At 34.0% G+C, this 19,264-nt stretch overlaps 1 protein-coding gene across 1 annotated transcript in view; it reads left to right on the top strand.

The window, feature by feature from the left end:
• Positions 1 to 19,264, top strand: part of LOC136034567 (oxysterol-binding protein-related protein 9-like) — a 176,211-nt gene that overhangs the window by 32,508 nt on the left and 124,439 nt on the right. Inside the window, exon 4 of the mRNA XM_065715810.1 lies at positions 2,145 to 2,219. Coding sequence (XP_065571882.1) covers positions 2,145 to 2,219 — 75 coding nt within the window. The remainder of the gene's footprint in view (positions 1 to 2,144; positions 2,220 to 19,264) is intronic.

Genomic DNA, 19,264 nt, shown 5'->3' with positions numbered 1-19,264 from the left:
ATTTGTGTCCCGGTGTTCCAGTCTGTGATTTCTCTTTGAGTGTCCCGGGCGTCATTTATATTCCTTGTGTCCCGGTCGTGATTTATATCCCCCTGTGCCCCCCGGCGTCCCCATTGTAGTTGTGTCCCTGTGTCCCGGTCGTCATTTATATTCCCTTTGTCCCGGTCGTCATTTGTATCCCGGTGTCCCGGTCTGTATATACATTCGTTTTTTAGTTTTGTTTTTCTCCTTTATTTTTTTCCTTTTTTCTTTTTTTTCTTTTTTAGTTTATTTAGACTTTTAGATTTTTTAGTTTTTTTATTAGTTTTTAGTTTTTTTGTAGTTTTTACCATTTTTTTTAGTTTTTTTAGTTTTTTTTTTTTACTTATGTCCTGGTCGTCATTTATAATCCCTGTGTCCCGGTCGTCATTTGTGTCTCGGTGCTTTGTTGATTGCTAATTTATATTATATTTATATTTATATTTTTTATATTTATTAATATTTTTTTAGTTTTCTTTTTCTCTTATTTTTCAGTTTTTTCTTTTTTAGTTTTTAGTTTTTTTTTTGTTTTTTACCTTTTTTTAGTTTTTTTAGTTTTTTAGCTTTTTTAGTTTTTTTATTAGTTTTTAGTTTTTTTTTAGTTTTTGCCTTTTTTTAGTTTTTTCAGTTTTTTTTAGTTTTTAGTTTTTTACCTTTTTTAGTTTTTTTTTTAGTTTTTTAGCTTTTTTATTTTTTTTTCTTTTTAGTTTTTTTTGTAGTTTTTACCTTTTTTAGTTTTTTTTCTTTTTTTGTATTAGTGTGAAATAATTCAGACGTCATATGCGGACAAACACGACGTCACTCGACAGACAGACATAACCCACAAACAACTTATTCCCACGCTTATTTTTTCCTAAAGACACAGGATCAAGATTTTGAGATATCCATTTTGTTCCATATAGTCGAAAAACCTAATAACTATGTCTTTGGGGACGACTTAATTCCCCACAGTCCCCTGGGGAGGGGCTGCAAGTTACAAACTTTGACCATTGTTTACGTATAATAAAGGTTATTGGGAAGTCTGCAGACGTTTTCAGGGGGACTTTTTCGCCTTGGGACGGGTTGGGGGAGGGGGTTACGTGGGAGGATCTTTCCATGGAGGAATATATCATGAGGGAAGAGAATTTCCATGAAGGGAAAGTTGACTCGTAAGTTACGTATATTTGTTACTAATAAAAATGTTCGTAAAAAATAAATAGTTCTAGTTGCATTTTTAAGTAACCAAAAATGGGACGCCAACTAGGCTTCCTCCCCAACCTCTTTTTTCATAATTGTCCAATCGAAACTTTTGCCAAAAAAAAATAATATGCAAATTTCGTTTTAATTATTCATGTGCGGTGATCCAAAATCAAAACAGGCTTTAATTCAAAGTGTCCAGAAATTAAATAAAAGAAAAACAAGGTTTTTAAACTGTAACTAATGAGCGACATTAAAACTTAAAACGAACAGAAATTATTCCGTATTATGCGCCCTTTACGCTAAAGTTTTTACTGTTTTAAAAGGTAGAACTGTGACAAAGAGTCAAACTAGCGTAAAGAGCGAGTGGTTGAGGAGGGGACAACCCTATTCATATACGAAATAATTTCTTTTCGTTTTAAGTTTTAATGTCGCTCCTTACTTGCATTTTAAAAAACTTTTTTTTTATTTAATTACTTAATACATCGAATCTGCTCCCTTTCTTGGTTTCAGTTAGGATTTGACGAGCCCGTTCTTTTTAGAAGTAAGTCATCTTAAGAGCTTAAGTGATTGTTAATTGTAATCCGTGATCCTCCAATGTTTCGTGCGAATTTTCGATAACGCCCTGTAATATTGTCATTTTCAGCACCAGAATTTAACCGCGTCTAGACTCAGGAAAGTGTGATGGAAATAAACGCCTATATGAACCTAGATGACATAGGGCTTGGTCCCTTTTAAAGTCTTGCACCTTAAGATCTCCAGTTTATTTGGAAGCTGAAATAAAAATTGCCACTTTCCTGGAATCTTGAGATTTTTCACATTTTTTTTTTCTATTCATCTAGATTCTACATAGTTCATCTATGTTTTTTTTTTAATTTATGCTTTTTCCCTTGTTATAAGATGCGATATGATGTTCATGTTGCAGTTGTATGTAATTTTATTTTTTTTAGACATTGAGTCTGAAGATCGAGGATCTCCCTAAAGATGAGCAGGAAATAATGTCAGCAACCATGCTTGCCAGCCATGTAAGTTAACAGTTTGACCTCATTTATGATATTCCTCGTAGTCGAATGCCCCATGAGTGAGTGATTTTGAATTTAAAAATCTCTCAAAGTTTTAAAATACAATAGAAACTCGATTATCTGGAATAATTGTTGTGCGAAATCCGGATAATCAAACATATGAAAAACTTGGTATTTGTACATATCATAGCATAATTCATAATGAATGAATGAATGCAATTTATTTCCCGGACTTTCAGACGGACGTCTGATATTCTTATATCCCTAATCCTATAAACCTTTCTATATAACCCTATAAACCCTATAAAACCCTATAAAAGACACTAAATTGACCCTATATAACCCTATATTTAATAAAAGACCCTAAAGAGAGGAGCTATCACATCGAAATAATATGGAAAATCTTACCTGATCCCAGCTTGACAAAAAAAAGGTATTAATTTTTATTTTTTTATGAAAAGATATATAAAAATGCAGCTTCACGAAGTGAATACAGCTGACATTGGTGGCTTATAGTAGCTGTTTGAGTCCATTCTATATATAGTCAAGAATAGACGTTCAGAGAATAAACAATCAAGTTCAACCTAGGAGAATATTTTTTTCAGGAACAACTTATATGTCAATGAAAGGGTAATAAATATTTAATCGGACGTCAATTTCGTCAAATAAAACTTTCAGCAATTTTTATGGATACATACATTGTCTCATGAATATTCAGCTAGTCTGTTCATCGAGAAAATGAAAAGTCAGACATAATCATGGATTTTTAAAATTTGGTTTAAGTGTGATATTTTAATAAAATACTGTGTAGTTGTTTTCAACAGCCTCGTTTTTGAACTTGCGAGATTAGAATTGCATACATGGTAGAATCTTGCAATCCTGCGACATCTTTCCCCATCTTTAATGCTGCCAGGAAGATGCAAAGAATTGTCTGTAAAAAATTATAAGTAGAAATTTCTAAAGTTAGGTTAAAAATAGTAGATTTGAATAAAATTTTCAAGTTTACCACTTGAGAATCTACGATTAGCGAAGTAAATGCTGTTCCTTTTGTCCAAAGGAGCACGACATACGCTACATGAAGATGGTATCGTATTTGAATGTGAAACTCGGTGATAAAGGTTCTTTCTTGTACTGTGCCTCCAACTGTCTAATCAACAAGAAACCAAGGCACACAGTTCGATCCAATTATCTTGAAGCTGGGAAGTGAAAAATAGAGTTCTTAAAGAACAGCTTCATCCGATGTTGCACTTCGATCCTCAGGAAGTTATCCCAAAGTTTTACTATTGGCGCTTTCAAAAGAAGATCCAATATCACTCTAAAAACTTCGATAAAAGACTATCGGCAAATCGGAAATTTAGAGGTATCTAGCGCCACGAGTTTAAGAATTGGAAAAAATGTAGATGATTTGAAATGCTGAAATGAGTGCTGTATTTGAAATGAATGGATTTTTGAATGTTTAAAATGTGAGAATGGATAAATGACTAAAAAAAGAGGAAAAAAAATAAAGAAACACAATGGAATGTAACACAATATACACAACAACAAAAAAATAAGATCATCCAGTGAATAAATAAATTACACTTTAAGAAAATATCAGAGAAGAAAAATTATGGTTCCAACCAAGGAAATTCTTTATTTCATTTTGCATTTCAATAATGGTGGTATGGGGACTTGTAGCTCCATGTTTTGAGGTTACTCCTGGATTTCTGGCCCAAAGAGAGAGACCAAGGAGGTACTCTCAAGATTTATAATAATAAGAATGGAGAGCGCTTTCGTCCACTTCCGATAGGATTGGCCACATGGAGATAGCCCAACAACTCAGTATGTTTCATAACATTATAAAGGCGCCTTAGATAAGCCCAAGGGAGAAAAAAGGCAAAGTAGGGAAGACGGTCTTTCAACGATAAACTTTTGACGGAAATTGTTATCTACTGTATTCCCAACTATGTTGATTGTATATCCTATCCTATCTTCTTTTGGAATTGCAGTGGAACAATCGTATTAAATTATATTTTTCTGGATTCTGTATATGTATATAAATAAAGAAGAAAGGAATGAATATGTAATTCAGCACTCTATCAGATTATGACTAAAAACTGTCATAAAGCCCTAGCGGTGAGTAAAAACATTTAATGTGAGAAAACTACTGGACCCATATGCAATACAAGAGTATACATCTACTTTGTTAAATAAGTTTTCCGTACTAAGGGACGAGTTGTCAATTGATAATCAATGGGAAAAGATCGTCGAATCCCTGAAAGAGGCGGCACAAGAAGTATCATTGATCAAAGGGCAGAAGTCAAAATTCTCGTAGAGAATTGAGCATAATACGACATGCACTAGAGAATATCTAGATGATCTAAAAGCGCAGTATAAGCGTCTCAATAAACAAGGAATGATAAGAGGGTGTACCTCGAAACTATGGCTGATCAGGCTGAAAGTAACCGCCACGCGGGGAGATAGTCGTACTGTGTACGCTATAACCAAGGAGCTTGCGGGTATTTCGAAGGCTTCTTCGACCCAAGTTGAAAACAAAGAAGGGATCTTATTAACCCAGGCGAATGACATAATCCGATGCTGGACAGAGCATTTCAGCGAGGTATTAAATCAGGTGCTTCCCACAACTTCTTTAAATATCCCTGAAGAAACATTGTTCGATCTTGGAATATATTCCGGATCTCTCTTGCTGAGTGAAGTAAAAGAGGCTCTAAAGCCTTTGAAAAACGGAAAGGCAGCCGGCAACGATGGCATACCCCCAGAACTGTTGAAATATAGTAGAAGCGCCCTAATAGTGCCCATGTTCGAACTTTTTTTTCTTTTTTCTTATTTTCTTTTTTTTTTAGTTTTTTTTTGCTTTTTTTTGTTTTTTTCTTCTTTTTTTAGTTTTTTTTTATTTTTCTTCTATTTTATTCTGTTTTTTAGTTTTCTCCCTTTTTTTTATTTTCAATAGTGTAACAGACAAACAGTACATCTTTATAACTGTATTAACAACGGTAAACCTGACAATCTATTTATATGCACAGACAATTGGACAGCAAAGAATGTTGTATATCCGCAAGTTTTACTAAACCAAAAAAAAAAAGAAAAAAAAAAAATTTTGGGGGGTGGGAGGAGAGGGGGTTGGTTTAAAGGGGGCTTATGGGGCGGGGGATTTAGTGGTTGGGGGTTGGGGAAGTTTAGGGGTGGATGTTGCGGGATTGAGGGGTTGAGGGGGCCTAGGAGGTGGGGGGAGGCTAGTAGACACTGCACGTGTGGCGCTTCGCGCCCCAGTAACACGTGGCAGGGGTCAGGTAGTATATATATATATATATATATATATATATATATATATATATATATATATATATATATATATATATATATATATATACTAGCTGTTGGGTTGGCGCTTCGCGCCCCCCCAAGCCCCCCCGCGCGCGTAAGTCGTTACGCGCCATATTAGTTACGCGCCATTGTAGTTGTGTCCCTATGTCCCACCTGTGAATATAGATATATAGATATATATATATATATATATATATATATATATATATATATATATATATATATATATATATATATATATATATATATATATATATATATATATATATATATATATATATATATATATATATATATATATATATATATATATATATATATATATATATATATATATATATATATATATATATATATATATATATATATATATATATATGTGTGTTTTTAACTACGTAAAACTTGCGAATATACAAAATTCTTTGCTGTCCCATCGTCTGTGCATATAAATAGATTGTCAGGTTTACCGACTCTTGAAAATGCAACGCATAATGGTCCATGGGAAAACAATCCGTATTCAGATCTATACCTCATGATTCCATTGATTGCCCTTGAGCTTTGTTGATGGTGATTGCTAATCGACCATTTCCTTTGTTGCCGTCGTCATTTATATATCCCCCTGTGCCCCCGGCGTCCCCGTTGTAGTTGTATCCCTGTGTCCGGGTCGTCATTTATATTCCCTGTGTCCCCGTCGTCATTTGTGTCCCGGTGTCCCAGTCTGTGATTTTTATTTGAGTGTCCCGGGCGTCATTTATATTCGTCCGGATATTGTAGGGCATCGTAGCATCGATGAGTTTAAGCAATTCTTGTCAACTGATTGTTTCACCTATAAAGAATATTATCTCGAGGTAAGAACTGATCACCGACCACAACGATTGCCACTTTGTTGATAGTTGCGTATCAGGAGGCATCAATTCGATTGCTGTTTTTAAGCAGAAACACTAAATTATTATTTTTGTGGAAAAGATGATATATATAAATATATATATATATATTTTCTTTTTAGTTTTTTTGTAGTTTTTACCTTTTTTAGTTTTTTTCTTCTTTTGTATTAATGCTAAAGCCAAGGTTCAAAACTGGAGCCTCTCGGACCTAGAACCTGAAACATAACGCTTTACCAACTCAGCTACTTCGGCGTGAATACATTCGTTTTGAGCAGCTTCCTCGGGTGTTGCCATTGTAGGTTCTTCAGTCATTTTACAATTAGAAATTTCTCTTTCAACGGTCTTCTTACAATTAAAAATTTGTCTTTGAACGATATTCTTAAATACCTGTGTCCTGGTCGTCATTTATATTGCCTGTGTCCCGGTCGTCATTTGTGTCCCGGTATCCCAGTCTGTAATTTCTCCTTGAGTGTCCCGGTCGTTATTTATATTCCCTCTGTCCCGGTCGTCATTTGTGTCCCGGTCTGTAATTTCTCTTTGAGTGTTTTTTCTTTTTAGTATTTTTTAGTTTTTTACATTTTTTCTTTTTTCAGTTTTCTTTTTCTTCTTTATTTTTCAGCTTCACTATGAAATACATATCGCCGAACCTTTGTTTTTTTAACTAAAATCTGGTAGGCATTGATGACCTTATCCAAGTCAAGATCCCAAACCCGATCATCATCGCTATCATTTTCAGTTTTGATATGTTTTGACTCTCGCTGTCCAGGTGGATCTTCATCTAACTGCGCGGTTTTGCGTTCTTTAGCCTCAAGCCTGTTTCCTTGCTGTTCTTTTGATTCCTCGGCACGCTTTCTTTTCTGACTTTCTCTATCAGCAGCAAGTTTTTTGGCATAGACTCTTTGAGCATCTTCATCGGCTTTTGCCATTGTAAGTTCATCAGTCATTTTAAACTTAAACATTAATAGATTTCTACGTGAACATATATGTCTTAAATATCTTTAATGACGTCACCGTCATAGCAAAAATGACGACAACTAACTTCATGACGCCAGTCGACACAGAAACATGACGTCACCTGATCCACAGACAGACAACTTATTTTTATATATATAGATAGATATAATTCTAAAATTGTCAGGTAATTTTCTATTTTGAAATAAAAACTAAAAATTATTGCTCAGACAACATAAATATTTTTGATATTTACATAATAGCTTTAGTGGTTCTGGACTGAAAACTAAATATGCTAATCAAATTGGGAATTGCAATCTTTTAGGTTGAAAAGGCAGATCCATTGGAATCATGAGAATGCATGGAATAAGAAAAGCCTCACCCTCAAAAGGCCCTGTCAAGATTGTTGCCTCTATTACGTTATAACAGACATAACACGTCATTTGTGTCCCGGTGTCCCGGTCTGTAGTTTCGTTAGTCGACAAACATGACGTCAGACGACAAACAACTTCATGACGACATACAGCTCAATCCTTATAATGACGTCAGTCGACAAACATGACGTCAGTCGACACACAAACATGACGTCAGTCGACAGACAGACAAACAACTTATTCTATATATATATATATATATATATATATATATATATATATATATATATATATATATACATATATATATATATATATACTAGCTGTTGAGGTGGCGCTTTGCGTCACCCCAACACCTAGTTGGTGGGGGCGCTTCGCGCCCCCCTCAAGCCCCCCCGCGCGCGTAAGTCGTTACGCACCATATTAGTTACGCGCCATTGTAGTTGTGTCCCTATGTCCCACCTGTGATATATATATATATATATATATATATATATATATATATATATATATATATATATATATATATATATATATATATATATATATCTATATCTATATATATAAAAATAAGTTGTCTGTCTGTGTGTCTGTCTGTGGATCAGGTGACGCCATGTTTTTGTGTTGACTGACGTCATGAAATTAGTCGTCGTCATTTTTGCTTTGACGGTGACGTCATTCAAGATATTTAAGACATATGTTCACGTAGAAATCTATTAATGTTTAAGTTTACAATGACTGATGAACTTACAATGGCAAAAGCCGATGAAGATGCTCAAAGAGTCTATGCCAAAAAACTTGCTGCTGATAGAGAAAGTCAGAAAAGAAAGCGTGCCGAGGAACTACCAGAGCAACGCGAAAGCAGACTTGCTGCTAAAAGAGAAAGTGAAAAAAGAAGGCGTTCCGAGGAATCAAAAGAACCGCAAGGAAACAGGCTTGAGGCTGATAGAGAAAGAAAGAACAGAAAGCGTGCCGAGGAATCAAAACAACAGCAAGGAAACAGGCTTGAGGCTGATAGAGAAAGAAAGAACAGAAAGCGTGCCGAGGAACTACCAGAGCAACGCGGAAGCAGACTTGCTGCTAAAAGAGAAAGTGAAAAAAGAAGGCGTGCCGAGGAATTACAAGAACAGCAAGAAATCAGGCTTGCTGCTGATAGAGAAAGTAAGAAAAGAAAGCGTGCCGAGGAATCACAAGAACAGCAAGAAATCAGGCTTGCTGCTGATAGAGAAAGTAAGAAAAGAAAGCGTGCCGAGGAATCAGAGCAACCTGAAAGTTATCGCCTGGCATTCAGGTACAACCCAGTCGATGATTATAGCTTGAGTAGATGTGTTCAAATCGGGACAATGTCTAAAATTTGTCCCTATTGCAAGGCCTTGAAATACAATGGTGAAACAATGGGAATGTGTTGCGCCTCAGGAAAATTTAAACTTCCTCTATTGGCTGCACCACCAGAGCCATTGAAGACTTTCCTTACTGGAACTACGTCAGAATCTAAGCGTTTTTTGTCAAAAATCAGAAAATACAACTCATGTTTCCAAATGACGTCGTTTGGAGCCCAAATCGAAATCCAGATCAATTTATGTCTACTTTCAAAGTAAAAGGGCAAATTTATCATAGAGCAGGGTCCCTTCTACCATTCTCAGGCGAGAATCATAAATTTTTACAATTGTACTTCATCAGTGATAGAAATTCTGAATTGAATGCACGTAGCGAAATTTCTCCCAACGTTGAAAGGACAATCGTTTCCCAATTGCAACATCTTTTCCACGAAAATAATAATTTAGTGCGTCTGTTCAAAACAGCCATCGATTTGATGCCTACTGATACGCATAAAATTGTTATTTCCACTGACAAAACGCCTCCTGGCCAACATTTGCGTAGATACAATGCTCCAACTATCGACGAAGTGGCAATCGTTATGGTCGGTGATCAGTTTTTACCTCGAGATATTATTCTTCATAAGCGAAACGCTCAGTTGTTAAGAATTGCTGAAACTCATCGATGCTACGATGCCCTACAATATCCTATCATTTTTTGGGATGGAGCCGACGGCTATCACTTTAATATTAAATTGATGAATCCAGCCACTAACAAAGAAATGAATAAGAAATGCAGTGCAATGCATTATTATTCCTATAGACTAATGATTCGGCAGGATGAAGAAAATTATATTTTAAAATGCCGTGAATTGTTTCACCAATTCGTCGTTGATATGTATGCTAAAATTGAATCAGAACGTTTGCTATATATCCGCCTGAATCAGACCAAGCTCCGCTCTGAACAATACATTCATTTGCGAGATGCAGTTATAAATGACGGTAATACCACAAACGTTGAAAGATTAACAATTTTACCTTCGTCATATGCTGGCAGTCCCCGTCATATGCATGAATATGCTCAAGATGCTATTGCGTATGTTCGTCTCTATGGTCGTCCAGATTTATTTATTACATTTACATGTAATCAATCTTGGGACGAGATACTGCAGCTTTTACTTCAAGGACAATCGGCGGTTCATAGGCATGACATTACGGCCCGTGTCTTCCGGCAAAAGTTGAAATCACTGATAAACTACATTGTAAAACTTGAAGTGTTTGGGTCAGTGCGATGCTGGATGTACTCAGTGGAATGGCAAAAACGAGGTTTGCCACACGCACATATACTAATCTGGCTACATAAAAAAATTACTTCGAACGAAATTGATGATGTGATTTCCGCTGAAATACCTGATAAAAATGTCGATAAGGGGTTACATGATATTATTGTAAAAAATATGATAGATGGACCTTGCGGTGCACTGAACGAAAATTCACCATGCATGACCAAAGGAAGGTGCACAAAGCAATATCCTCGACTTTTAGTATCAAACACAATTACTGGCAATGATGGTTACCCACAATATAGAAGAAGATCTACTGAAGATGGCGGTAAAACAGCAATAATAAAGAAGCGTAACGGTACCACCATCGAAGTAGATAACCAGTGGGTTGTTCCATATTCCCCTTTATTATCAAAAACATTTAATGCACACATAAACGTTGAATACTGTAACTCCGTAAAGGCAATCAAATACATATGTAAATACGTCAACAAAGGCAGTGACATGGCAGTTTTTGGCTTGCAGCCCGAAATCAAAGATTTCGATGAAATCGTACAATATCAGGCTGGAAGATACATAAGCAGTAATGAAGCTGTTTGGCGAATTCTTTCATTTCCGATACATGAACGTAGTCCAGCTGTTGTTCACTTAGCGGTACATTTACAGAATGGTCAACGTGTTTATTTCACGGAAACCAACGTGCAACAAAGAGTCCTGAATCCACCGGATACAACATTAACAGCTTTTTTTTCGCTTTGCAAAAATGATTCTTTTGCAAAAAAACTGCTGTATACTGAAGTGCCTTCGTATTACACGTGGAATACTAAAAATAAAGTATTTGAACGTCGAAAACAGGGTAAGTCAGTCGACGGCCAACCTACCATCTTCAAAGATACCACGATAGGAAGACTCTACACCGTTCACCCCAATCAACATGAATGCTTCTTTCTACGCCTGCTTTTGGTGAATGTACCCGGTCCGACATCCTTTGAGTATTTGAGGACTGTAAATGGTACTATACATGACACTTACCGTAGTGCATGCCAAGCTCTGAATTTATTGGAGAATGACCAACACTGGGATAAATGCATCAATGACGCGTGCGAAACGTCAACCCCAAGTCAAATTCGTGCATTGTTTGGCATCATTTTAACAACTTGCTCTCCATCAGCTCCTACAGAGTTATGGGAAAAATATAAGTCAAAAATGTCCGAAGATATACTCCATCGAAAACAGTTAGAGACGTCAGATATGACTTTTGATTTTACATCAGAAATTTATAACTGCACTTTAGTTGTTATAGAAGATTTGTGCGTACATATGGCAAACAAACCTCTTCAGGATTTGGGAATGCCTTCACCTAACAGTATGGCTGCTGTTTCGACATGTGTAGAATTGGATCGTGAACAAAGTTACAGTACGAGTGATCTATTGTCGTATGTACAAAATAACATTTCCAAGTTAACGTCGGAACAAAAAGACATTTATGATACGATAATGCATTGTGTCGATAACAACGTTGGACAAATTTTCTTTTTGGATGCGCCAGGAGGTACTGGTAAAACGTTTGTGATAAAACTGATTCTGGCATCAATTCGATCAAAAAATGATATAGCGTTGGCAATTGCGTCGTCCGGAATAGCCGCAACATTGCTGCCTGGTGGAAGAACTGCTCATTCTGCTTTGAAATTGCCTCTGAACTTGCATTCTACAGAAACTCTACGTGCAATATTTCCAAATCATCTGGGATGGGTAAAGTATTGCAGCAATGCAAACTTATTATTTGGGATGAGTGCACAATGGCACACAAAAAATCGCTCGAGGCTCTGGATCAATGCTTGAAAGATTTGCGAGGGAAGTCGAAACCCTTTGGCAGCACATTAATATTGCTTGCGGGAGATTTCAGGCAAACATTACCTATAATACCTAGATCAACTCCTGCAGACGAAATGAATGCTTGCCTGAAAAATTCTAATTTATGGGCACACGTAAAAACATTAAAATTAACTACAAATATGCGTGTCCGATTGCAAAACGATGACTCTGGTCAAACATTTTCAGATCAATTGCTGGCAATGGGAAACGGAAAGCTCCCAGTAGACTCAATTTCAGGACGTATACAACTACCTGCTGATTTCTGTAATTTAGTGACGTCCAAAAATGAATTGATTGAAAAAGAATTTCCGAATATTCTAAAAAATTATAAAAATAATAAATGGCTAAGTGAAAGACCGATTCTCGCACCCAAAAATATAGACATCCACGAAATCAACAATATTGTTTTGACCAAGATTCGAGACCAGGCAGTCCTTTACAAGTCAGTCGACACAGTTTTGGAACCAAATGAAGCAGTTAATTATCCATCTGAATTTTTAAATTCCATAGATCTTTCAGGGTTTCCACCACACGTGCTACAACTAAAAATAGGCGTACCAATAATACTTTTAAGAAATATAAACCCACCAAAGCTTTGCAATGGCACTCGACTTGCCGTAAAAAAAACAATGGAAAACCTAATAGAGGCCACAATCTTGACAGGGCCTTTTGAGGGTGAGGCTGTTCTTATTCCTCGCATTCCCATGATTCCAACGGATCTGCCTTTTCAATTTAAAAGATTACAATTCCCAATTCGATTAGCATTTGCAATCACCATTAACAAAGCTCAAGGTCAATCATTAGAAAAATGTGGTATAGATCTTAATACTGATTGTTTTTCCCATGGACAATTGTACGTTGCATGTTCGAGGGTCGGTAAACCTGACAATCTATTTATATGCAGCGACAATTGGACAGCGAAGAATGTTGTATATTCGCAAGTTTTACGCAGTTAATTTGTATTTTGGAACCAAATGAAGCGGTTAATTATCCATCTGAATTTTTAAATTCCATAGATCCTTCAGGGTTTCCACCACACGTGCTACAACTAAAAATAGGCGTACCAATAATACTTTTAAGAAATATCAACCCACCAAAGCTTTGCAATGGCACGCGACTTGCCGTAAAAAAAAACAATGGAAAACCTAATAGAGGCCACAATCTTGACAGGGCCTTATGAGGGTGAGGCTGTTCTTATTCCTCGCATTCCCATGATTCCAACGGATCTGCTTTTTCAATTTAAAAGATTGCAATTCCCAATTCGATTAGCATTTGCAACCACCATCAACAAAGCTCAAGGGCAATCACTAGAAAAATGCGGTATAGATCTTAATACAGATTGCTTTACCAATGTACAATTGTATGTTGCATCTTTGAGGGTCGGTAAACCTGACAATCTATTTATACGCACAGACAATGGGACAGCGAAGACTGTTGTATATTCTCAAGTTTTACGTAGTTAATTTGTATTGTATCTATCTATCTATCTATCTATATAAAAACGAGTTGTGTGTATGCATGTTTATTTGTTTGTAAAAAGAGCGTTTGCATATGACGTCATTATTAGTACATTTGGCTTTGTATATGGACAGATAATGGGAAAGCCAAGAATGTTGTATATTCGCAATTTTTACGTAGTTTGAAACACATATATAAATCTATCTATATTCACAGGTGGGACACAGGGACACAACTGCAATGGCGCGTAACTAATATGGCGCGTAACGACTTACGCGCGCGGGGGGGCTTGGGGGGGCGCGAAGCGCCCCACCAACTAGGTGTTGGGGTTGCGCGAAGCGCCACCCCAACAGCTAGTATATATATATATATATATATATATATATATATATATATATATATATATATATATATATATATATATATATATATATATATGTTTTTAACTACGTAAAACTTGCGAATATACAACATTCTTTGCTGTCCCATTGTCTGTGCATATAAATAGATTGTCAGGTTTACCGACTCTTGAACATGCAACATATAATGGTCCATGGGAAAACAATCCGTATTCAGATCTATACCTCATGATTCTAATGATTGCCCTTGAGCTTTGTTGATGGTGATTGCTGTAGTTTTGTCCCTGTGTCCCGGTCGCCATTTATATTCCCTGTGTCCCGGTCGTCATTTGTGTCCCGGTGTCCCAGTCTGTGATTTCTCTTTGAGTGTCCCGGGCGTCATTTATATTCCTTGTGTCCCGGTGTCCCGGTCGTCATTTATATCCCCCTGTGCCCCCCGGCGTCCTCGTTGTAGTTGTGTCCCTGTGTCCCGGTCGTCATTTATATTCCCTGTGTCCCGGTCGTCATTTGTATCCCGGTGTCCCGGTCTTTATATACATTCGTTTTTTAGTTTTATTTTTCTCCTTTATTTTTTTCCTTTTTTCCTTTTTTTCTTTTTTAGTTTATTTAGATTTTTAGATTTTTTAGTTTTTTATTAGTTTTTAGGTTTTTTTTTCTTTTTAGTTTTTTTGTAGTTTTTACCTTTTTTTTAGTATTTTTAGTTTTTTTTTTACTTATGTCCTGGTCGTCATTTATATTCCCTGTGTCCCGGTCGTCATTTGTGTCCCGGTGCTTTGTTGATTGCTAATCGAACATTCCTTTTGTCCCGGTCGCTTTCTCTTTGAGTGTCGTCATTTATATTCCCTATGTGCCGGTGTCCCGGTCGTCATTTGTGTCCCGATGTCCCGGTCTGTAATTTCGTCAGTTGAAAACATGGCGTTAGTCGACACACAAACATGACGTCACCCGACAGACAGACCCACACATACACAGACAACTTATTTTTATATATATAGATTGTTCCGAGTTTTCATCCGTCGCGATGTCTAAGATTGAAAAGGATAAAGTTCAACTGGATGCAAAGTCAATTTATGTTTTTAACGACGTAAAATTTGTGAATATACAACATTCTTCGCTGCCCCATTGTCTGTGCATATAAATAGATTGTCAGGTTTACCGACTCTTGAACATGCAACATATAATTGTCCATGGGAAAAACAATCCATATTCAGGTCTATACCTCATGATTCTAATGATTGCCCTTGAGCTTTGTTGATGGTGATTGCTAATCGAACATTGCCTGTGTCCCCGTCGTCATTTATATATCCCCCTTGTGCCCCCGGCCTCACCGCTGTAGTTGTGTCCCTGCGTCCCGGTCGTCATTTATATTCCTTGTGTCCCGGTCGTCATCCCGGTATACATTCGTTTTTGAATTGGTATATGATGAAATAAATTTTTAATTTTATCCCTTTTTTTCTTTTTAGTTTTTTTTATTGGTTTTTACCTTTTTTTAGGTTTTTTGTTTTTTCTTTTTTCTTTGTAGTTTTTTTTTTGAAGTTTTTATCTTTTTAGTTTTTTTATTTTTATTTATATTTTTTTAGTTTTCTTTTTCTTCTTTATTTTTCAGTTTTTTTCCTTTTTTTAGTTTTTTTTCTTTTTTAGTTATTTTAGTTTTTACCTTTTTTAGTTTTTTTTTAGTTTTTTTTAGTTTTTTAGCCTTTTTTTAGTTTTTTTATTAGTTTTTAGTTTATTTTATGGTTTTTCCTTTTTTTAGTTTTTTTTTTAGTTTTTTGCCTTTTTTTAGTTTTTTTTTAGTTTTTAAGCTTTTTTAGGTTTTTTTTCTTTTTTTTTTTTTTAGTTTTTTTTGTAGTTTTTACCTTCTTTAGATTTTTGCTTCTTTTATTTTAATGCTAAAGCCAAAGTTCGAACCTGGAACCTCTTGAACCTAGAACCTGGAACATAACGCCTTATCAACTCAGCTACATCGGCTTGAATACATTCGTTTTTGAATTGGTATATGATGAAATAATTCAGACGTCATATTATATGATGAAAAATTTTTTTAGTTTTTTTCCTTTTTTTCTTTTTAGATTTTTTATTGGTTTTTGCCTTTTTTTTTAGCTTTTTTATTTTTTTTCGTTTAGTTTTTTTTCTTTTTTAGTTTTTAGTTTTTTTTAGTTTTTTACCTTTTTTTAGTTTTTTTAGTTTTTTTCAGTTTTTTAGCTTTTTTAGTTTTTTTATTAGTTTTTAGTTTTTTTATGTAGTTTTTGCCTTTTTTAGTTTTTTTCAGTTTTTTTTTTAGTTTTTAGTTTTTTACCTTTTTTTAGTTTTTTTTAGTTTTTCAGCTTTTTTAGTTTTTTTTCTTTTTATTTTTTTTTTGTAGTTTTTACCTTTTTTAGTTTTTTTTTCTTCTTTTGTATTAGTGTGAAATAATTCAGACGTCATATGCGGACAAACACGACGTCACTCGACAGACAGACATAACCCACAAACAACTTATTTTTATATATATAGATATATATATATATATATATATATATACTAGCTGTTGGGGTGGCGCTTCGCGCCACCCCAACACCTAGTTGGTGGGGCGCTTTGCGCCCCCCCCAAGCCCCCCCGCGCGCGTAAGTCGTTACGCGCCATATTAGTTACGCGCCATTGTAGTTGTGTCCCTATGTCCCACCTGTGAATATAGATATATATATATATATATATATATATATCTATATATATAAAAATAAGTTGTCTGTCCGTTACGCCAGATTATATCTTCTATATATATAAAAGAAAACAAACTAGAATGTAAAAACTGGAAATTGCATAAATATTTCGAAATATTTTGACAATAGATTAAAGTAATTCGAAAAAGAAAAATGGTAAAAAACTAAAAAAAAACTAAGAGAAAAAACTAAAAAAAAAAAATTAAAAATTAAAAAAATTAAAAAAAGAAAAAACCTAAAAAGAAAAAACGTAAAAAAATAAAAAAGATAAAAAACTAAAAAAAAACTAAAAAAGCTAAAAACTAAAAAAAGAAAAAAAACCAAAAAAAAACTGGGAATTGCACAAATATTTCAATATATTTTGACAATAGATTAAAGTAAATCGAAAACCTTAAAACAGATACCCAAAATTTGAGGTTTAATTTAAATTGTTGAAGCTTTAGCATGCTTGGCACGTAAAGATTTTTCCAAGTGTCAATGTTAGAATGAACATTGAGAAATTGAAGAAAACAAATCAATAAAAAGAAGAAACTAAAAAAAGAAAAAACTAAAAAAAGAAAAAAAAACTAAAGAAGAAACTATATCTATATATATAAAAATCTATCTTCTATATATATAAAAATAAGTTGTCTGTCCGTTACGCCAGATTATATCTTAAATATATATAAAAATGAAAGTAAACTGAAAAGCAAACTGAAACTAAAAATGTAGAAACTGGGAATTGCATAAATATTTCTATATATTTTGACAATAGATTAAAGTAATTCGAAAACCTTATAACAGATATTTATAATTTTGAGTTTTATTATAAATTGTCGAGTGTTTGCATGCTTGGCACGTAAAATTTTTTTCTAACATCAATGTTAGAATGAACACTGAAAAATTGAAAAACATTGAAAAAGATAGAATGTTACCAAAAAGCAAAACCAGGCTTGCGGTTCAAAGAGAAATGGCCAGATTAAGAATGTGCAATTTACGTCAACGAAGGCGTGTCGAGGAACTACCAGAGCAACGCGAAACCAGACTTGCTTCTGAAAGAGAAAGTAAAAAAAGAAGGCGTGCCGAGGAATCAAAAGAACAGCAGGGAAACAGGCTTGAGGCTGATAGAGAAAGTAAGAAAAGAAAGCTATATATTTATATATATATATATATATATATATATATATATATATATATATATATATATATATATATATATATATATATATATATATATATATATATATATATATATATATATATATATATATATATATATATTATATATATATATATCTATATATATAAAAATAAGTTGTATGTGTGTGGATCTGTGGATGGATCAGGTGACGTCACCTGAAAAAACTGGATCAGGTGACGTCAAAACTGAAAAAACTAAAAAAAGGCAAAAACTACAAAAAAAAAACTAAAAACTAATAAAAAAATAAAAAAGCTAAATAACTAAAAAAAATAAAAAAAGGCAAAAACTACAAAAAAAACTAAAAACTAATAAAAAAGCTAAAAAACTAAAAAAACTAAAAAAAGGCAAAAACTACAAAAAAAACTAAAAACTAATAAAAAAAATAAAAAAGCTAAAAAACTAAAAAAACTAAAAAAAGGTAAAAAACTAAAAAAAACTAAAAACTAAAAAAAACTAAAAAAAAGGAAAAAACTGAAAAATAAGCTAAAATAAAGGTAAAAACCAATAAAAAACTAAAAAAAAAAACTGAAAAAACTAAAAAAAGGCAAAAAACTACAAAAAAACTAAAAAACTAATAAAAAAAAGTAAGAAAGCTAAAAAACTAAAAAAACTAAAAAAACTAGAAAAAGGTAAAAAACTAAAAAAAAAAAAATAAAAAAAAAAATAAAAAAAAAGGAAAAAACTGAAAAATAAGCTAAAATAAAGGTAAAAACCAATAAAAAACTAAAAAGAAAAAAAGGAAAAAACTAAAAAAAATTTTCATCTAAAAAACTAAAAAAAACTAAAAAAGGTAAAAACTAAAAGAACTAAAAAAGAAAAAAATAAATGACGACACTCAAAGAGAAAGCGACCAGGACAAAAGGAATGTTCGATTAGCAATCAACAAAGCACCGGGACAAAGGGAGTATAAATGACGACCAGAACATAAGTAAAAAAAAAAACTAACAAAACTAAAAAGAAGGTAAAAACTACAAAAAAACTAAAAAGAAAAAAAAACTAAAAACTAATAAAAAAATTAAAAAATCTAAAAATCTAAATAAACTAAAAAAGAAAAAAAAGGAAAAAAAATAAAGGAGAAAAACAAAACTAAAAAACGAATGTATATACAGACCGGGACACCGGGATACAAATGACGACCGGGACACAGGGAATATAAATGACGACCGGGACACAGGGACACAACTACAACGGGGACACCGGGGGAAACAGGGGGATATAAATGACGACCGGGACACCGGGACAGGGAATGGTCGATTAGCAATCACCATCAACAAAGCTCAAGGGCAATCATTAGAATCATGAGGTATAGATCTGAATACAGATTGTTTTCCCTTGGACCATTATA

This window comes from Artemia franciscana, chromosome 13, assembly GCF_032884065.1.
Source record: "Artemia franciscana chromosome 13, ASM3288406v1, whole genome shotgun sequence".
Lineage (NCBI taxonomy): Eukaryota > Metazoa > Arthropoda > Branchiopoda > Anostraca > Artemiidae > Artemia > Artemia franciscana.
Note: the sequence above shows the minus strand (reverse complement) of the source record. Positions and strands in the feature narration are given on the sequence as shown.